At 33.2% G+C, this 20,960-nt stretch overlaps 2 protein-coding genes across 17 annotated transcripts in view; both read right to left on the reverse strand.

Moving 5' to 3' along the window:
- LOC143049654 (neuron navigator 2-like) overlaps positions 1 to 20,960 on the reverse strand; it is a 342,816-nt gene that overhangs the window by 171,579 nt on the left and 150,277 nt on the right. The window contains exon 1 of one of the 16 annotated variants that reach the window (XM_076223281.1): positions 19,478 to 19,702. The exons of the other annotated variants lie outside the window; for them this stretch is intronic. Coding sequence (XP_076079396.1) covers positions 19,478 to 19,507 — 30 coding nt within the window. The 5' untranslated portion in view covers positions 19,508 to 19,702. Of the gene's footprint in view, positions 1 to 19,477; positions 19,703 to 20,960 lie in introns of those variants that run through there. 16 annotated transcript variants of the gene reach the window in all.
- On the reverse strand, positions 12,135 to 14,289 carry LOC143049643 (uncharacterized). The gene has a single exon (XM_076223246.1). It carries the CDS (start codon positions 14,225 to 14,227, stop codon positions 12,560 to 12,562), a length of 1,668 nt encoding a protein of 555 aa, XP_076079361.1. The 5' UTR covers positions 14,228 to 14,289; the 3' UTR covers positions 12,135 to 12,559.

The raw sequence follows: 20,960 nt of genomic DNA on the forward strand, positions 1-20,960 counted from the left end.
GTCATGATCTATAGAACATCAGCATGAGCCTTTATTATTAGAACCGTTACACGACCTGGTGTGTGCTTCTAATTTAATCAAAGTCACATTAGCAATCAACAAGATGTTTTACAAAACCCATCTTCAATGCAATTATGTAGCCTTTTTAGATCAGTATGACTCCTGGTGAAGTTCTCTTATGTTTATGTTCAATGTAAAAATTCCACGCTCATTTAAATAATGATGAAGTTATTAAGACAAGGGATAACATAGGATGAAATATCTAAACAGAATATTATTGATGAATTGGACCTAGTAAATAGAAACATTGTCAAATCAATATAATCGGATGGGATAATAATCTGAAGAAAAAAAATCATAGTGTTATATCTGCCATTGCTTCCTTCATAACTGTTTATTCGTAAAACAATTGATTTCTTCATAGCGTTAATCTTTAGTTTGACCATAAATGTTTATAAGACACAGAAACTGAAATTCATCTATGATAATGGTTCTTATGGGAAAATATTTCTTAATCAGTTTCATAGGACCATAAAAACTGCTCGTTTTATGTTATATTTTGTTACAGTAATCATTTAACCTAATGAAATTTTCGTTTTCTTCATAAATAAGTCTATCTCTTTTATTTTTGTCTACCTCTTATCCAATTATCCCAACACTTAAAAGAATAAAGTTACAACAGTAAAAAAACACATTCTACAATTTTTACTTTAATTTTGGTATCAAATACATATTAAAACGTACATGATATATCTTTTAGAAATAAACTGGAGCAAATTTATGAATATTAACAGTCTAATTGACTGAACATAAATACATTAAAAAAAATTTTTTTGCTCCTGTCGCAAGTCTGGAGCCTCACGCCATAATGTTCGTCTTGAATGTTTTATAAAAATTTTGGTTCATGTATATATTGTGGAGTTTTGAAGTGTGACGTCCATTTTCTAAACTTTTTTTTAAACTAGTTCACATTTTTACTAAGGGGCCAGCTGATTCGCCCTCCTCTGGGTGTGGGCTTCATTTTCTTGCTGTGTTTAAAAGACGGTTGTCTTGTGCAGATTTCTGCTCTTTATTAAAGAGGGGCAAAAGATACTATCTGGACAGTCAGACAATAATAGATCAAAAATAAACTGACAACGCCATGGCTAAAAAAGGAAAAGACAAACAGAAAAATAACAAAACACAATACAAAATGTATAAAACTAAAGAGGGGGTCTCATTAGGGGGTTCCGATCCCTGATCCCGCTTACTGTTTTGTCAGATTTTCGTTTCTTGCTTACACTATCTACGTAAGCAATTCTCATTTTTTTGTCATTTCCCAGGTCCCGCTAGACCTCATTTCCCTTTTTCACAACACAATAATTTGACTTTCACGTGTCATGCTTACAAAAAATTGGCAATCCTTGGTCACGCTTAGACCCCAATGAGACCCACTAAAGACTAAGCAACACGAAGCCCACCAATCTCAGGTGCTCCAGAAGGGTAAGCAGATCCTGCTCCACATTCAACTTTAAATAAGGATTATACTTCCTTGTTCACTGAAGTGTTTACAAAACTTTGAAATGTTTGAAATACTAAGGATTAAATTCTATCCCAGGACATCTATTACCTTATTTGCAATAATGGCACGATCTTTAAGAATTTTGCCTGACCATAATAATCACTCGAAAGTTTTTTTATTAACTAGATTTTTTTTCTAAATTATGAATACTTAAAATACAAGTCATTTATACATAAACAAGAATGTGTCCATTAAGTACATTTTGTGTACATGGATGCCCAACTCCCACTATCATTTTCTATGTTCAATGGACCATGAAATTTGCCAAAAAACTCTAATTTGACAATAAAATTAGAATGATCATATCATACGAAACATGTGCACTTCCAAGTTGATTGGACTTCAACTTCATCAAAAACTACCTTGACCAAAAACTTTAACATGAAGTGGGACAGAGGGACAGATGAACAGACGAATAGACCCACAGACCAGAAACCATAATGCCCCTCTACTACATGTATCGTAGGTCAGGGGCACTAAAAAGCAAAATTGCATGTGGTATTTTTTAGCTAGTACCAGATGTTCAAACAACTATATAGATAGGAATATGCATTTAATTATGGCAATAATTAGAGTAAAGTGAACAAATTCTACTGTTATATCATAATAATTACACATCCCGGATTCTCTCTGCTTCTTAGACACCATAACAGACAAAGAAAACATTAAAAACATAACATCAAATTGTAGCAGAATGGATGTTAAAATCATCTCGTTACTTAATTACTTCCAAGCTTTTTAAAAGAGTTTTGAAAAATCTGTACAGTTTGGTTTTTGTTTAAAATTGTTTTACATATATACTTCTCACACTTATAATTTATTTAGAATACTGTTAGTTAGGGACCATGAATTATGTGACCTGTAATTTATTGGATCTTTCTTAAATAGTATATGCCTGGTATATAATCCAGGTCTTTTGATTATAATTAAAATGGACGAAAAGTTTCCAAAAACTTAAAGATTTGAGTGTAACTGGTGGGTCTTGTGTAGACGAAGCACTTTTCTGGTGCATGCAAACTTTTAGGAAGATTCATATTTCCCCGTGTTGGGTAATTTGAAGCACATGTCTGGTGTATGGAATTTTAATCCTGGTATCTTGTTGTCTCTTTAACAATGTTTAACACATTCCAAATTTCCATTCTCAATTTTATTTGATGAGTTTATTTCCATAAAACTTATGAAACAATAAATTTCTCATGTATTTCTAATCTTACTTTTAAAAAGTCTTTCCCGTTTTGATGTGTCCATTTCACATGAAACAGACAATCCCCTCCCCCCCCAAACCCTTGGAGTCATTACCCAGCTATCACTTTGTGTTATTGAATCTTGTAGTAAAATTTAAGAGAGAAACATATACTTAAACACAAGTTATTGTCTGGAAACTTTAAAAATGCGTTTTTTTCCCCTAATTCCTAAACTGTTGGTACCAGTAGTCCCAAAATCAATCCCAACAGTTCTTTTGTGGTATGAACCTTGTTGTAAAATTTCAATGAAATGAGAATCATTTACTAAAACTAAAGTTATTGTCCAGAAAACAAATGTGACTTTGGACGACAACTACGACAAAGCAGATGCAGACAACAACATCATAGCGTTATACCAAATAATGGGCCATTCCAGTTAATATCTGCTAAAGGGGGATGGATGGTCCTTTCTGAGGGGTGTAAAATTTATACATCTTAGTGGTTAAATTTTGGGTTTTTTCATCTGACACGTACACTTATACGCAAAAATTTCTGAGGGTCTTGCAGCAGTAAATAATTAAAAATAATTACATCTTAGGGGTTACAAAAAATACCTTTTTCAGATCTTAGGGGTGCTTTGGAATGAAGACAGTTTCGTATCATGCATTATCTGGTATTGTATTTTAAATTCTGATGGGTACAATCCTTGCAGTAAAAAATCCTGATAGGTCATTTTTTCCCATGAAAGCCCATCCACCCAATATGAACAGAAACTCTACATCTGATAGGTCTAAATTTATAGATCTGATAGGTAGTTTTTTATGATGTTTTTTTCTGATAGGTATGAAAAAAATCTCCCCATCCATCCCCACCTGTCAGAAATTAACTGGAATGGCCCAATTGTTTGTGGTTGTATAAAAACTCTGTCTTCATATAGTTATAAATGAAATAAAACCATGACAATACATGTATCTTGTTTCTAAAAACAGACTTGTGTTTCTTGTTTGATGCCATGCCAATATAACAACACAGTTCTCTACTGATGATAGTCTGCTTCAGGGAAACAACTATAATTTAATGTTCAATTATATTAGAAAATCTTTTGTAAATTGGTAAAAGTAAAACAGTCGATGGTCGTCTGGAATATTTAAATGGAATGGAATCAGTTGTGATAAGTAAAATAGATATACAAAGTTAAACAGAAATAGTGTGTTTCTAAAGAATTCTCAGTAGTAAATATTTTTGTCTTTTTTTTTTATCCTATAGATAATCACAAAAATGCTCATAAAATATATAAAAAAACCTTGATGTCTTTTAAGTTAGTAACAAACAAATATTAACCTGAATACACATTTCTAACAGACAGTAAAGTAAAGGAGAAAGTAAAAAACTGGTGTAATTATTCATTATGTATTACATGCCCACTTGATTCAGTAGCTCCATGTGAGTTTTCGTATTATGATAATCATTCATGAGAAGGCATTCACGAAAGAGTTCCGCGTTGTATGCCCTTCTGCCAAAATAATATCAGGCAGTACTCAGAAGACATATCAATGACCTAAAATCAGCATTGAAACAATAGATGACAAAACCATTCCACAACACAATACCACATTTTACATTTGCCTTTACAACCATATGGTAACCCCTGATATCTACTTATAGTAAAACAGATATATTAATCATAAATATCATTCATGTCATTAAAATAATGTGAATGTATCTGTATATTTTCCTTGTTTATTATTAATAGCATTAAAGCACTTTGGGTAATTATAAAAAAAACACTAAAAATGTATAACTAAAGTAAAAGAGAGGCAAAAGATACCGAAGGGCAATTGGAGGTTGAAAATAAACTGACAAGGACATTGGCTAAAAAAGGGGGGAAAAAAAACAGACAGACAGACAAAAACACAAAACACAAAATAGTTTAGGAATCTGGATTGGTCACCTGGTCAAAATATTACATTTTGATATTCATTTTATAGTGCACATTTTTGCAGACATTGTATTGATGATCAGTTTATACCTATCTATTTCGCACTGAATGAATAAAAGACAGATATATAAAGTGATCATTACTGAAGAACAGTAAAAGTAACCCTATCAAAATTCAAACTTGATCTATATTTAGTGGTAATAAGCATTGTGTAAATACATAGGTGGATCCAGGGGGCCTGCCCCCCCCCCCCCCTTCTTTGGAAAAATTTGGTTGATTATATAAGGAATCACTGAAGCATGACTGGAGCAGGCCCCCCCTTATGAAAAGTTCTGGACCCGCCACTGATAAGTGTCATAGCATTTGGTTGTGGCAAACTAAAATTAGAGACACGTACTAAATGTAACAAAAAAATCACCAACTTTTTCGATTTGTAAAGGGGCATAACTCTAGAACAGTGAAAGATATGCCACCAAAGTTAAACTTGATCTGTGTTTTGTGGTAATAAGCAGTGTGTATAAGTTTCATAACATTTGGTTGAGGCAAACTAAAGTAAGGGTAGGACAAACATACAGACAGATAAGGTAAAACTTAACGGCCCTTACGCTATGTCTAGAGGGGTCAAATAATAGTACACAAAAGTAACGGAATCAACAATCACAAAACTTCAATAAATATCTGACTAGGCTTTACTATTCTAAACACCATATGCCCACACCAGATATGCTACCAGAAGATTTTTATCATGTATTTTGTCATTTGTAAATTGTTAGTGTTTACTCTTCACTATAGGAGGGACATCTGGTATATATATGTGTAAAGCCAATAGAAATGTGTGTAACACTGTACTTAATAATTAGACAGATACAAAAATGTCTTCTTCATAAGAATTTATAGTCTTAACATCATCTGTCAAATGTAAACCTCTGGTTATTGACTAATAAATAAAACTTGGCATGAAGTCATTTAGTATGAGGCAAAATAAATACAAGCATCTAGCTGTTTTAACTGGAATCAAGGACATGGGATATTTATTCCAACATGAACAGATATGATTTTGTTCCAGAGAAAGTACCCAGTTACCCAGTATTGCTAGGAGGTACAAAATATACTTGGACACATGGACATTAGTATATATATATGTAAACGACTTACAATTTTTTCACATTACAATCAAGGATTTGTATAAGTTTTTATATAACTTATATTTAATTATATAAATCCTTGATACAATGTATAATTCTTAAAAGCATTCCCATTGTCAGGAAATTTGCAACATCTTTCAACTTAATCTAATCTTTAACTTGGGCACTTGCAAAGTTCATGATTTGCTATGGGGAGACAGGAAAAAATAATGAAAAAAAACTAAAATAGGATAAGTTTTATAAGAGGTTTAGGAATAGCTAATACACATGTGCAGTTTAGTGTGCAGTTTTGACAAGGTCCAAAGTAGCTTCAATTCAAAGACCCCCCCCCCCCCCCCCCCCCCCCAACAAATATCAAGATGGAAATAGGAAATAGGAGCTACACAAGAACATGATGTGAGTACTTAGAGTCCTCAGAATTTTCACAACAAATTTGTCAAACAATGTATAGAACCAATAGTTTCGGATACCAAAGTCAGACATACAAATAACTGTACAGTTGTAGATGGATGGACTAACCTATAACTATATACCACTCAATAAGAAATTGGGGAATGCAAATATTGAGGAGAAATTATGCACTTATATGAGAAGATCTTACTCTAACCCTGTCATGTTTTTTGTCCCATTAGCAGACACTCAAGCTGAATTAGAATGCAGATCTTTTATAGGTTATTAGTCACAGTTTTAGCAGATCAAACACCAGAAACCCCTCAGGATTTATCCTTCACCAACATCTAAATGTTATTCATCTCCAGAGGATACTGCTCACAAAAATACATAAGCTTCCCATTAAAAGTATCAGATCAATATTAGAGTTAGTCAGGATTATTTTTATGATCAAAGGGAAGTAATTCAGTTTCAAATTTCTGAAACAATTCGATATGGGAGATAACTATGTTTCTATTTTAAAAAAACACACATCTGCTGAATTATATTTTAAAGGGAGGTTACTCTATCTTACTTAAAAAAATATGTTCCAGATATTGATTCAGTCTATAACCCAGACAATATTGACACTTGAACAATTAATTAACAATGAAGTCCATGTTATTTATTTATGACCACATCCTGATAAAACAATATCCCACTGTTAATTGGAAAACCATGTTTACATGCATGTTACATGTTCTATAATTAGACACTTATCAGGAGGATGAAAGTTATAAGTGATCTGGTCACATGACAAATTATAAACTATTTTGTGACACTGGAAACATCTATACAGTAAATTTATACTTTAATTCATAATCATCATTTTTGTTTCCTGTTAATGGAAGAAACTTTTTTTCACGTTTTTTTTTCACCAATCAACCTGTGAAAATGTCCATCTCATCCCAGATAGGCAGAGTGCAAATATTACCTGGCGATGAGTTGAGGAAATAGGGAGTTGGGTCAAATTTCTATACCCTGGACTTTCCTCATGGTTTATCACATCAGAAAAAATAAAGAAATCAGTAATTGACATAACCTTGATCTTTGTCCGTAATGTTAAAAAATAAGTGCAATCTAAATTTGGTCGTTAGTTTTCTCATTTCCGGCTTTTTATAGATGACTTATGCGGCATGAACTTTGCTCATTGATGAAGGCCGTATGGTGACCTACAGTTGTTAATTTTTCTGTGTCATTTGGTCTCTTGTGGTGAGTTGTCTCATTGTAGTCCAGTCAATCTAGCATAAATTTGAACGTAACCCGAAAGTAATTGCAACAGAAGATTTTTAAGTTTTAATCTTTAGCATTATACCCCAAATGTACACAGAAAAAAGTCCCATAAAATCTAACTTAAGAAAGGCTTAAAAAAATCACCATTTAAAATTCCTATGGAGATTTGCATTGAAAAGGGAGATAACTCTTGCAAAAAAAGGCAGAAATATCAAAAAAATTTGATACAAAATTATAACTTTATCGCTTCTATTCATCAGAATGTATTGATTCTTGATTTTTTAGCAGTCTTTAGAGTATAACAAACAACTCTAAAGGTGTTTTCATATCTTTTATCAAGCTATAATCTAGATTTCATAATTCATCAGTTGACCATTTATTGAATTTTTCAACACGTCAAGGTAAAAAATCTCATATTTAATAAAAATGATTAAGAATGTATTCTTCTTTTTATGTTTAAAGTTTCTTTAGATAAGTAAGTTGCTGAAAAAATATAATATGCATATGTATATGAACAATACCAAATTTTCACATTATATTTTTTCAAAATGGTCACAATGCTTCAAATTTGCAATTTTTTTAATGAAAAATGCACGAAAAAAAAAATACCCATAACGGTTTTGTATGTTTCATGAGCCGAAGATTATATAATTTAGTCAAATACAAACTCATAACCCCATCAAAGTATCATAAAAACAACCAAAAACTGACAAAAAAAAGACTCATTTTGCAAGAGTTATTTCCCCTTCCAATGTTAATTTCCATATGCGGATTTTGAGTTTTCCTCAAGTTAGATTCTATGGGACATTTTTCTGTGTATATATAAAGGGCAAAATGCTATAGATTAGAACTAAAATATTTTCTGTTGCAATTAGTTTGAGGTTAAATCTTAGTTTGACTGGACTATTGGCAATTATACCACATCTTCTTTTTTATAAGCATCCTCAAAAATTTAACTTTGACCAATTATAACCAGTCAAAATTATGATGTTCCAAGTATTATTTATAGAAGTACATTTACCAGGAGTTAAACAGAAGTGTAGTAGAATCTGCCTGGATTTTGATGGATGTCATTTGTTCAATCTTAATTAATTTGTGTAGGTTACAGTGATTAACTTTTCTTTCTAGTATCTGTCTGAGGCATTTTTAACTTGTCATCTCAATCTTTAAAATTTGGAATACATGTATAAACTTTACACACAGCATATATAATAAATAGAAATTAATTAAATCATATGGTATATATAAAAAAGAAAATGTGGTATGATTGCCAATGAGACAACTCTCCACAAGAGACCAAATGACATAGAAATGAACACCTATAGGTCACCGTACGGCATTCAACAATGAGCAAAGCCCATACTGCATAGTAGGCTATAAAAGGCCCTGAAATGACAATGTAAAACAATTCAAACAAGAAAACTAACCGCCTAATTTATGTTAAAACTAGAGGCTCTCAAGAGCCTGTATCGCTCACCTGATTCTACTTGGGTTTTTGAAATCATATAAAAAAATATTAAATTTGGCTAAAAGTGACAACACAACCTCATTTATAAGGAAAGGAACATGTTTAATTTCATTCAAAAGTCCCTCACTGGCGGCCATCTTGGATGACGGATCGGCTACAAGTAACAACACTTGGTCAGCACCTCATAAGGAACATTCATGCCATGTTTGGTTTTATTCCATTCAGTGGTTCTCTAAGAGAAGTCATTTGTATGCATTTCCCATAGGGTCCTATGTTAAACTAAGTCCCCTGCTGGCGGCCATCTTGGATGATGGATCGGCTACAAAGTAACAACACTTGGTCAGCACCTCATAAGGAACATTCATGCAATGTTTGGTTTTATTCCATTCAGTGGTTCTCTAAAAGAAGTCATTTGTATGCATTTCCCATAGGGTCCTATGTTAAACTAAGTCCCCCGCTGGCGGCAATCTTGGATAATGGATCGGCTACAAAGTAACAACACTTGGTCAGCACCACATTAGGAACATTCATGCCATGTTTGATTTCATTCCATTCAGTGGTTCTCTAAAAGAAGTCATTTGTATGCATTTCCCATAGGGTCCTATGTTAAACTAAGTCCCACGCTGGCGGCCATCTTGGATGATGGATCGGCTACAAAGTAACAACACTTGGTCAGCACCACATAAGGAACATTCATGCCATGTTTGGTTTCATTCCATTCAGTGGTTCACTAGAAGAAGTGATTTGTATGCATTTCCAATAGGGTCCTATGTTAAACTAAGTCCCCCGCTGGCGGCCATCTTGGATAATGGATCAGCTACAAAGTAACAACACTTGGTCAGCACTCCATAAGGAACATTCATGCTATGTTTGGTTTAATTCCATTTAGTGGTTCTCTAGAAGAAGTCATTTGTATGCATTTCCCATAGGGTCCTATGTTAAACTAAGTCCCCCGCTGGTGGCCATCTTGGATGATGGATCGGCTACAAAGTAACAACACTTGGTCAGCATACCCATAAGGAACATTCATGCTATGTTTGGTTTTATTCCATTCAGTGGTTCTCTAAAAGAAGTCATTTGTATGCATTTCCCATAGGGTCCTATGTTAAACTAAGTCCCCGGCTGGTGGCCATCTTGGATGATGGATCAGCAACAAAGTAACAACACTTGGTCAGCACCTCATAAGGAACATTCATGCCATGTTTGGTTTCATTCCATTCAGTGGTTCTCTAAAAGAAGTCATTTGTATGCATTTCCCATAGGGTCCTATGTTAAACTAAGTCCCCCACTGACGGCCATCTTGGATGATGGATCGGCTACAAAGTAACAACACTTAGTCAACACCCCATAAGGAACATTCATGCTATGTTTGGTTTTATTCCATTCAGTGGTTCTCTAAAAGAAGTCATTTGTATGCATTTCCCATAGGGTCCTTGTTAAACTAAGTCCCCTGCTGGGGGCCATCTTTGATGATGGATCGGCTACAAAGTAACAACACTTGGTCAGCACCACATAAGGAACATTCATGCCATGTTTGGTTTCATTCCATTCAGTGGTTCACTAGAAGAAGTCATTTGTATGCATTTCCAATAGGGTCCTATGTTAAACTAAGTCCCCGCTGGCGGCCATTTTGGATAATGGATCGGCTACAAAGTAACAACAATTGGTCAGCACTCCATAAGGAACATTCATGCAATGTTTGGTTTCATTCCATTTAGTGGTTCTCTAGAAGAAGTCATTTGTATGCATTTCCCATAGGGTCCTATGTTAAACTAAGTCCCCCGCTGGCGGCCATCTTGGATGATGGATCGGCTACAAAGTAACAACACTTGGTCAGCACCCCATAAGGATAATTCATGCTATGTTTGGTTTTATTCCATTCAGTGGTTCTCTAAAAGAAGTCATTTGTATGCATTTCCCATAGAGTCCTATGTTAAACTAAGTCCCCGGCTGGCGGCCATCTTGGATGATGGATCGGCAACAAAGTAACAACACTTGGTCAGCACCTCATAAGGAACATTCATGCCATGTTTGGTTTCATTCCATTCAGTGGTTCTCTAAAAGAAGTCATTTGTATGCATTTCCCATAGCGTCCTATGTTAAACTAAGTCCCCCGCTGGTGGCCATCTTGGATGATGGATCGGCTACAAAGTAACAACACTTGGTCAGCACCTCATAAGGAACATTCATGCCATGTTTGGTTCCATTCCATTTAGTGGTTCTCTAGAAGAAGTTCAAAATGTAAATTGTTAACGACGACGACGCCGGACGAAGACGACGGACGCCAAGTGGTGAGAAAAGCTCACTTGGCCCTTCAGGCCAGGTGAGCTAAAAATGAATGAAAAACAAATATGTAACACATAAACAAACGACAACCACTGAATTACAGGCTCCTGACTTGGGACAGTAACATACATACAGAATGTGGTGGGGTTAAACATGTTAGCGGGATTCCAACCCTCCCCTAACCAGTGGGACAGTGGTGTAACAGTACAGCATTAGAACGAACTATAACCAGGTGCTCCGCAGGGCACAGCTTTATACGACCCCAGTGGTTGAACCCTGAATAGTTGGGGCAAATTTGGTCACAATATTCAAGCTTGATTCTGTCTGAATTTGGATTGTGATCAAATTTTTGACATAATATAGGTTTTTGTCACACCATACCAATATACAATCCCCAAAAATTTTTGGGGTCGTATAAAAATCAGATGAAAAAGGCTTTAACTCATTAGATGGATAAAAATACAAAATTACTACAAATTCAAGTGGACATGGCCAGGTACTTGTAACTTCCCAACAACAAAAAGACACTAAGTGCAGATCAGAGAGTACTCACAGTTACTGACAGCTAGTTGAAAGCCACTGACAAGTAATAAAAAAATCATGCATCTAAGACATTGGAGTTATAAAGAGGCACATATGCATATCCATATCTATCCATAATCTATCATTTTGTCTTTTATAATCTAGGATTTTGGTGTTAATATCAATAAATGTAAACTTTTCTTGTCTGGTATGAATGTGTTCTATTTATAATACATGGTGAAGGTTTTGTCTGCATATGACAATAGTCTATTAGATGAACTTCAACAGTCCATTTTTAATTAGTTTAAGTTGATATCCCTTTAAAATTTACCCCACATTTGTCACTTTATCTATACTGTAACAAATATCTAAATCATATTTATTTACATGGCAAATTTACATCAATGTCAAATACTGTGATTTGACCTGAATTTAGTATCAAAAGTCAAACATTGTCTCTGAACTAGTATCAAAAGTCAAACACTCTCTCTGAACTAGTATCAAAAGTCAAACACTCTCTCTGAACTAGTATCAAAAGTCAAACACTCTCTCTGAACTAGTATCAAAAGTCAAACACTGTCTCTGAACTAGTATCAAAGTCAAACACTGTCTCTGAAATAGTATCAAAAGTCAAACACTGTCTCTGAAATAGTATCAAAAGTCAAAAACTGAAATCTGAACTTGTATCAAAAGAATCTAACTTCTGTCATTTACATAAATATCAAACACTGTTTTTGAAGTAAAGTATCAAAAGAATCTTGCGTCCTTTACATGAACTGAAATGTTTCTAACTCACAATAAATCCACTTCATATATTTTGGCCTTATCATTACTGCCTTTAGGTGCGACACATCCTACATAAGTATGTCCATCTTCTGTACTACAGAAAGTATACGGATCAAATATTCCAATCTTATTTGTGTCAAACCATGTTATTAAATTTCCAGAACTGTTTAGTAAAAATAAAATGTCATTGTTTAAGTTTGACACAATGATATTGTCAGATGGAGTAGTCATTGCATGCAATGGTTTGAATGTTTTTTTGTCTGTGTTTACTTCTGGATGACCATTGAAGGTATTTATAACATCTCCCTCCTCACTTAGTATAACCACTCTACTTCTGTTATCTTCAGATAACTTGTCCACTACACAGATATTACCATTCTTTGTTCTTGTTATATTCTTCACATTTGTAAATATAGGATTTCCATGTCTGTCATATTCGTAGGTAGTTTCATGTCTCCCACTTTTATCCATGACAATCACAACACATCTTCCTACTGCTGGGTAAACTAATTTCCCACTCAAAGCACAAACAGTCACTTTACCATCTGAGTTTACATGAACAGCTGTTGTCTCCTTAAAACCCTTTACCTCATACTTAGACTCAGTCATTTCACCAGTCTGACCACTGATCTGCTTCAGTCTAGCTCCTTTAGTAACTAAAAGGAGATCTTTAGATGGAGTACATGCCATACCATAGATTCTAATGTCTTTTTGATCAATTATCTTCAAACTCCTCCCTTCTATTTTCACTTTCTGTAGTACTTTCTGGTCAGTAATCCACAATGTATCTTCAGAACAGGCTGCCATATAAATAACTTTTGAGATTTCAGTATCAAACTGTTCTATAATTTTAATTTCACCCTTAGTAGAAATATTTTCTAGTGAACCAATGTTATAAGAAGTTATTTGCCCAGGAATAAATGTTGGAATAGAATCAAACTTGGTGTCAGGTGATGTGGCTGTTTCCTCCATTGATTGGACTAACCCCACACTATCCACAAAGACTCTCTTGCCGTCAGTTGATTGGATGATATCATCAACTTCTGACTTTTTAGAAGCCAGACTTTCAATGAGCAGGGATACCTCTTTTTCTTCAGTTTCAGTACATCTATGTACATCTTCCCATTTTTTAATTAGCTCCGTCTCCAATTTTTTAGTATATTGATCGACTTCCTTCTTAAGACGGACATTCTGATCTTTGATTTTCTTCATAGTGTTTTCAAATTTGGAAAGTTCTGTTTGATCCACATCCTTCACTTCTTCTTTTCTTTTTTCCAATTCATTTATATTAGTTCCCATATTCTTTCCTCTGGTCTTCAATTTGCCTATCAGGATTTCATATCCCTCTCTGATGGTCACCAAGCCATGACCATTATGGGTTTCAGAGATACATAGTGGACATACTAAGTAGACACAAGACTTGCAAAACATCACACATGATTGAACTGGGTGTTTATTGCAGCTGATATTGGAAAAGTCTATTTCATCCTTATGGAGCCCCACCTCCTCAATTGAGACAACTTTGTGATCCTTGGCAAATTTGAATTTCACATGTATTTTCTCCTTACACTTATCACACATGAGCATGTCACAGTTTAGGCACTTCCATTCTATTCTAGTGCTCTCCTCACAAAGACTACAGTAAACTGGAACCTGTCCACCTCCATGGGCCATTTCTAATTTGTGTAAAAATCTCAATATGTCTGCCGTATTTATCTTCCTTGTTGATGTTTATATATAGATTAAATGTACCTTGACTTATTTATCTAAGTATAGCAATTTGACAGTCAATAATCTATTTATACCCAGCATAGTTCAAAATAAAAAAAAATGAAAAGAATCTGATATTTGACATGTTAACTTAAATATGTTCTTTATAATTCAATGTTTCATTGTTTACAGGTAAATACTACTTGTTAGGCTTTGATAATAGAAGATTTATAAAGACACAAGATTAAACATTTAAAACTTTATACTTAAGCCTATATGTCGTCAATTTAAATGCCATAAAGGGTTAGAATAAGCAAGATTTTTATGCACTTTAGTTTCTTATTTAACGTACATATATAATTAGTGTTTTCAATTTAAGTCTGTTTTCAAACCACAGTACCAAAATGACTGATTTAGTTTTTAATTTACACTTGTTATGGGACTTGTTACAACACTCCACTTGTTGCAGCACTTATATAATGTTCACAAAGATGCAGATGTACATGTAAACATTGTTATTACAGGTAAATGATTGATATAACTTCAGAATGCATATATAACAGTCTATCATCTTCTCCTTATCCTACCTCCCTCATATCATAGGTGGATCCAGGCCCTCCCCCCTATTGTGTTAAAATATTTTTGTTGCTTTAGGGAATCACTGAAGCATGACTGTTACGAGCCCCTCTTAAGGCAGTCAGTGAGCCCCTTTATTTAAAGTTCTGGGTCTGCCACTGCATTAACCTCTTCTCCTCATTATACCACCTCCACTTCTACAAGTAATTGTTTGGTCTTTTACAGGTATTTTAAGATAAAGATAAAGATATTTTATTTCCTAATCATAGGGCTTATAACAAGCATGTAATCACATAAAGTAAAAATAAAAGAAAATTATTTTACACCACCTGGCCAAACTGCATCATAGAATATAAAAGTTGACCAGTACCATCTGTTTACAGGATGATTGAATGTTGTTTCTCTAATGAGGTGATTAACACAGCTGATTTATAGATCTCACCTTGTCAGTAGATCAGGTAAATGTTATAAAGGGCTATCAAATACATATAAAAAGATGGAAATCTAACAGAAAGAGGCTGTACACTTACTATACTAATATATATATGGCAAAAATATATCTCAAACAATTTAATAATTGCTGATTGCCCACAAGACAAGAGAATAGAGAATAGATCATAGCTCTGAGAGATGTTACAAAAAAAGTATTATGGATAAAATAATGTGAATCTTCCAAAAAAAAAAGGGGGGGGGGGGTTCTCAAGGAAGTTTTATTATTTGATAGATGTTACACAAATCAATAATAATTATATAGGTCAAAAAAATATCTAATAAAGGGATCATCACAGGTAGATCATGTACCCTCTGTAGAAAGGGGATTGAAGATCAGACTTCATTTTGCATAAGGTCAAATTTTAGAAGGGCATACATTCTATGTATAAATAGCATGATTCTACAAAGTCATCTGTCTTCACTGGGATTCAGAAACCCGGGACCTCTGTGTTACAAGGTCCTGCGTTAACCGACTGAGCTAAAGAAGTACTTCCTTAAGCTCAACTGCATAGGCTGACTAAGTATCACCACATGTTCTAAGGGAAGCAATCCTTGATCTGTGTAGTGTGGTTATAAGCATTGTGTATAAAAGTCAAAACATTTTGTTAAAAGTCAAAACATTTTGTTAAAAGTCAAAACATTTTGTTGAGGAAAACTTAAAAGTTAGAGACAAGGAACCCGCACCTTTGGGATGCACGGACGTATGTCCATACATAAGCACATACAGACGGACAATGATAAAACTTAATGCCTCCTCAGCAACGGCAGGGGAATAAAAATGTGCTAATACTAATGCAACTGCATACCAAATATCAATGACTTATTATTAATGGTTCATCTTAAACTGATCTAAACACAAAAGTTTACATAAAAACTTTGCTAATTTTAAGTTTTAATGTCGGTAAACCTGATGCCTCAGATATCGTAAGGTAAAAAAATCTCCATAGAGGAACTTGGAACCTTAATTCATCATAAAGGTTTCTTAAAAATATGCTTTAACTCATCTCACTTATAACTGAGCTGAAGAAATGCTTAGGTACTAAACCTTTAAAGGGGCACTAGCTACGAAATATATGAAAACCCTAATATATTAGTTTTTTTGGCTCAATCAGTAATTAAATACAAATAATGAAATAATTATTCCTTTTTAGTAGCCAATAAGGTTCAATTTTGTCAAAATAAGCAAAAAAACATTGATAATGAATTATTCACTTGCAAGTGAATAACTCGACCTCATTGAATCCGTATTCATGTGAACTTTTGTTTAACCCCTTAGCTTGAGATGAATAACACGTGAATTATATGTGTAAAGTTATTTAAAGGAAGAGAATGTCAACATTGAAAGTGAAACAAAGGTAAACCATTTGATTGACTGAATCGATCTACAAAATATCATTCTAATAAAGGTAAAAACAATGATAAACATGTATTTTTTATCTGAAACATGAAATTAAATAGACATAGAATAATTCAACAGCACGTGTTTGCTTAATCTATTTATATCTATATTTATGTTTACATCGCTTATTTGGTCATCGGATGACTATAGAGGTCAACTCGATAAATAATTAAATGGCGTTTAGACTCAAATTCATACGAAACGAAGCTACATATTTTCATGCCTGCAGTGCTCTGTGTATTGTTTTATTTAGATTTTTAATAGTTGGATAAATGTTTTACATTGTTATAAATCAAATATGAGAATTTAATTAGAATTGGTGAACATGAATTTGACAGCTAATGCCCCTTTAACCAGAATAAGGCATCAGCCCAATAAATGATGTGCTTTATGTTAAGATTCAGAAAATAAGTGCATATTTGGGTTAGACAACAAAACTATATTTTACACAAATAAGTATTAATACAAACAATGATGTGTGTTATCTTTTAAATCAATATTGTTTTCAAGATCCCGGCCACTTGACATCCCGATTAAGACGTCCATTGATCGTGAAACAAACTGACCTAAATAGGAAGTACGCCATTGATTTACAGGAAACAGAACATGACACGGCACTTAAAAAACTGTTTCCAAGTAAATAAGGAAGTTACAGCTAATAACTAAAGTTTTAAATTATCATTCAATCAGTCAATATTAATCTAATATGTTGGAAATCAATGAAGAAAATTTGTATACTGTTGTTTGTGTTCTGATCTTTTATCGCCATGACATTGTCAGCACATTTTCAATTTATTAGTTTGAATGTCTTTTCTTAATTCTAAAACAAATTTTATTTTCTCTGGAAATTAAAAAAATGATTTTTTTTTTTTAAAGACCCAGGCTCACCCCTGATAATTATCGGTGAGCCTTATAGAGAGTTGTAATTGGGGTACCTTCATGATGAATAAAGATTAAAGTTCTTGCCAATTGACATAAGGTTTGGTGCAAGACCATAAAATGTACACTTTCTTTTTGACAAATATGTCTGATTTTGACAAATCACATTATTTTTTTCCAAAAATAAAGGTAACTATAATTGTGTAAGATCTCTGAAGATACATGATACAGATACTTAGAAAAATCACAGTAAATACTTATAAAAAGAAGAAGATGTGATATCACTCATTGCCATTGAGACAACTATCCACAAGAAAATAAATGACACAGAAACTTACAGATATAGGTCACTGTTATCCACCTTTAATAATATATAAAACCAATACTCAAAGATCATTTAGCCATGATAAATAATATTATCTCACGTATCTATACACGTCAGCCTCATATGACATTTATACTATGTAAAACTAGCATCAACACTATGCACATCAAAGGAATGTCACTATCTCCAACCTTGTTCCCAGGTATGAAGCTCTTTATGGGCTTTGGGTTCTGTGATAACTTAAGAAAAAGAAGGAACATTGTGTATTCATGAATGAAGACAGATTCTGTCAGCTTTTTCAATATAGCCACAACCAATGAACTGATTATACATGAATTGCCAATGATTTAGTGTCATACTGACCCACCCCTCACCAAAAAATAAGTTAATGAACAGAAACAAAAAATTTAACAACTTTTCCGTTTGTAAAGGGGCATAACTCTGATAGGGTATAAAATTCAAACTTGATCTGTATCTAATGGTAATAAGCATTGTGTATAAGTTGTATAACATTTGGTTGAGGCATCATATAGAGAACATAAACCAACTTTAGGACGTAACGTACAGACGCACAAAGGTAAAAGTTAATGCCCCTCCGCTAAAGGGGGAGGGGGAGGGCATAATAACACAAACCCCTACACACATGACACAAGAATAATGACATCAGTACTTGCATTGCTGTTCTCCCTCTTAAAATAAGACTTCAACATTGAATAAAAGCTAAAACTTTTACTAAAATTTTCATCAAAACTTTTACTGACATTTTAACACTTCATCAATCCATAGAAGAACAATTGAGTCTTATCAATATATAATTATCCAAGATGATTTGATAAAGGGATTCATATATTAAAGGCATTGTCAATGACAATTAAAGATTCATCCATTTTCTTCTGTTAATATGATTTGACATGAGAGTTATCTCCCTTTGATGTCTGAAAGTTGAATGACAAAATGCACAAATTAATTTCTTCATAAAAACAACAAATTCAACTTGTTATACTGATTAAAACAAGATATTTTTAAACAACTTCCATTTGTTTGAAAAGAAATAAGAAGAACAAATGTAACCTAGAATCAAAAACCATAAATTGAAAAAAGACACCATGGTTGAAAAATAGGAAAAAACAATAAAGACTTTAGTCCACAAAACAATCAGAGAAAAATACAGTACAATTTATAGTAATCATAATAGATAACTAATTCATCTACTTTCATTTTCCACCTTCAAATCAAACTGCTTATTATAAAAAAAGAAAATAATAAATATCATAGTATATATAGGTATTCAATTGTTCAGTCTAGTTGAAAATTCAACTTCAACCTAAGATGGAAAATCCTGAAGAAGATCATCAACATGTGACCCAAGAAAAAAATTATATCGTAGATTTATTTCATCCTTTTTATTCTGTTCAGTAATATTAATATTTCAGCACTTATATGCAATTCTGTAACATGTAAATTTAACCAATTTTTCCTTCAAAAATCATAATGTTTAAATGGATATCAAAACATAAAAATTATCCAATAGATATTTACTTACTGAGCATTTTTTCTCTATTTCATCTTCCATTTCACAATTTTTTTATATCGATATCCGACTTATCAAAATCAGTTTATGAATAACCTAATTTATCACACATCACACATCCATAGTATATAATTCTATCAATATCAAGCTCAGGTCCGATTCCGGGAAAAAAATTGATTAAAAATCCCAATAATTGTGCAATATGCGAACACAATCAAAACAATTATATCGTCAGGTATGTAAAAAACCTGGTTATTATTCCAGTATGATTGACAGAGCAAAAGGAAAAGAGTCTTCCTGTTATAACCACTCTAATACACAAACAGCTGGGGTCATTATATTAACTTGCCATTTTTTATCACTTTTGCACATTGATGATACACATATACAATACAATTAGTATAATAATTATATCTACAGCTTTTTTGATGAATGGGAAGTATTTATAGGAATATTTTCATTGTTTACTTATAATTAATGTAACTTCCTTATCCACTAGTGATAAGAACAATCTATGTCAAGTTTTGTTTTTCCATTTACTCATTTTCTTACATTTGTTGAATCTTTTTAAAAGTTTTTCATTTGTCTCAATTAGTCAGACATGTTTTAGTAATTGATTTATGGGAAATAAGATAACAAATGATGGTCAGTACAAGCTAATTTGTGGCATTTTTATGCCAAATTTTCACCTGACCATGAAAACACAATGAACATTGATTGTTTGGCATTCTGAGAATTGTGAAAAATGGGAGAGAAGGGATCTTCATGTTTTGTTGATTAGAAAATCTTAAACTAACTCAAATACAATAGTTTTATTCATTCCTTAAATTCCCCTACTACAAGGGGAGGGCATGAGGGGGCTTGATTCTGGAGGTTGGAACACCCCTTTTTAATGATCAATGCTTTTGAATTGGGACACATATTAGGAACCCCCTTACTCCACATGGTTCAGGAACCCCTAATTTTAAAATTGACTGGATCTGTCCCTCAGCTACTCTATGATGGCTAGGTGAGCTGAAGAGGAGCTGAATTATACAGCTAGCCAAAGCTGCACTCAATGACAAGAATAAAGGGATATCTTGGTATCCAAAAATTAAAGACAGCAATCCATCAATAAAATTAATTTAAAGTAGAATATTTAAATGATGGGGGACTTTTAACTAATAACTTTGACTAATTATAACATTGTAGACGCTACAGCCTCAGTGGCCTATGTTATTTTAAATCTCGCCTAAGTGTATGTCAAAAAAATTAACTCATATACGCACAGTGACCTACTTGGCAAGTGAAATTAAGGTCAAGGTCAAAAATATTTTATTTTCAGTTGCTGCAGATCTTATGAAACACCTTTTATTATTTCATTTTTATTTGAAAGATGAACATTTTGAATTTTATTTATTAAACAGCTAAAATAACACAAGAAATCTTTTAGTAGTTAGAATAATGAATGAAACCTGGTTTATGGTTTATCTTTTACAAAACCAATAACCTGTGC

This window comes from Mytilus galloprovincialis, chromosome 10 (genome assembly GCF_965363235.1).
Source record: "Mytilus galloprovincialis chromosome 10, xbMytGall1.hap1.1, whole genome shotgun sequence".
Lineage (NCBI taxonomy): Eukaryota > Metazoa > Mollusca > Bivalvia > Mytilida > Mytilidae > Mytilus > Mytilus galloprovincialis.

Bases quoted from the DNA above. Each gene is read 5' to 3' on its own strand.
- LOC143049643 (XM_076223246.1), bottom strand. From the start codon at position 14,227: ATGGCCCATGGAGGTGGACAGGTTCCAGTTTACTGTAGTCTTTGTGAG.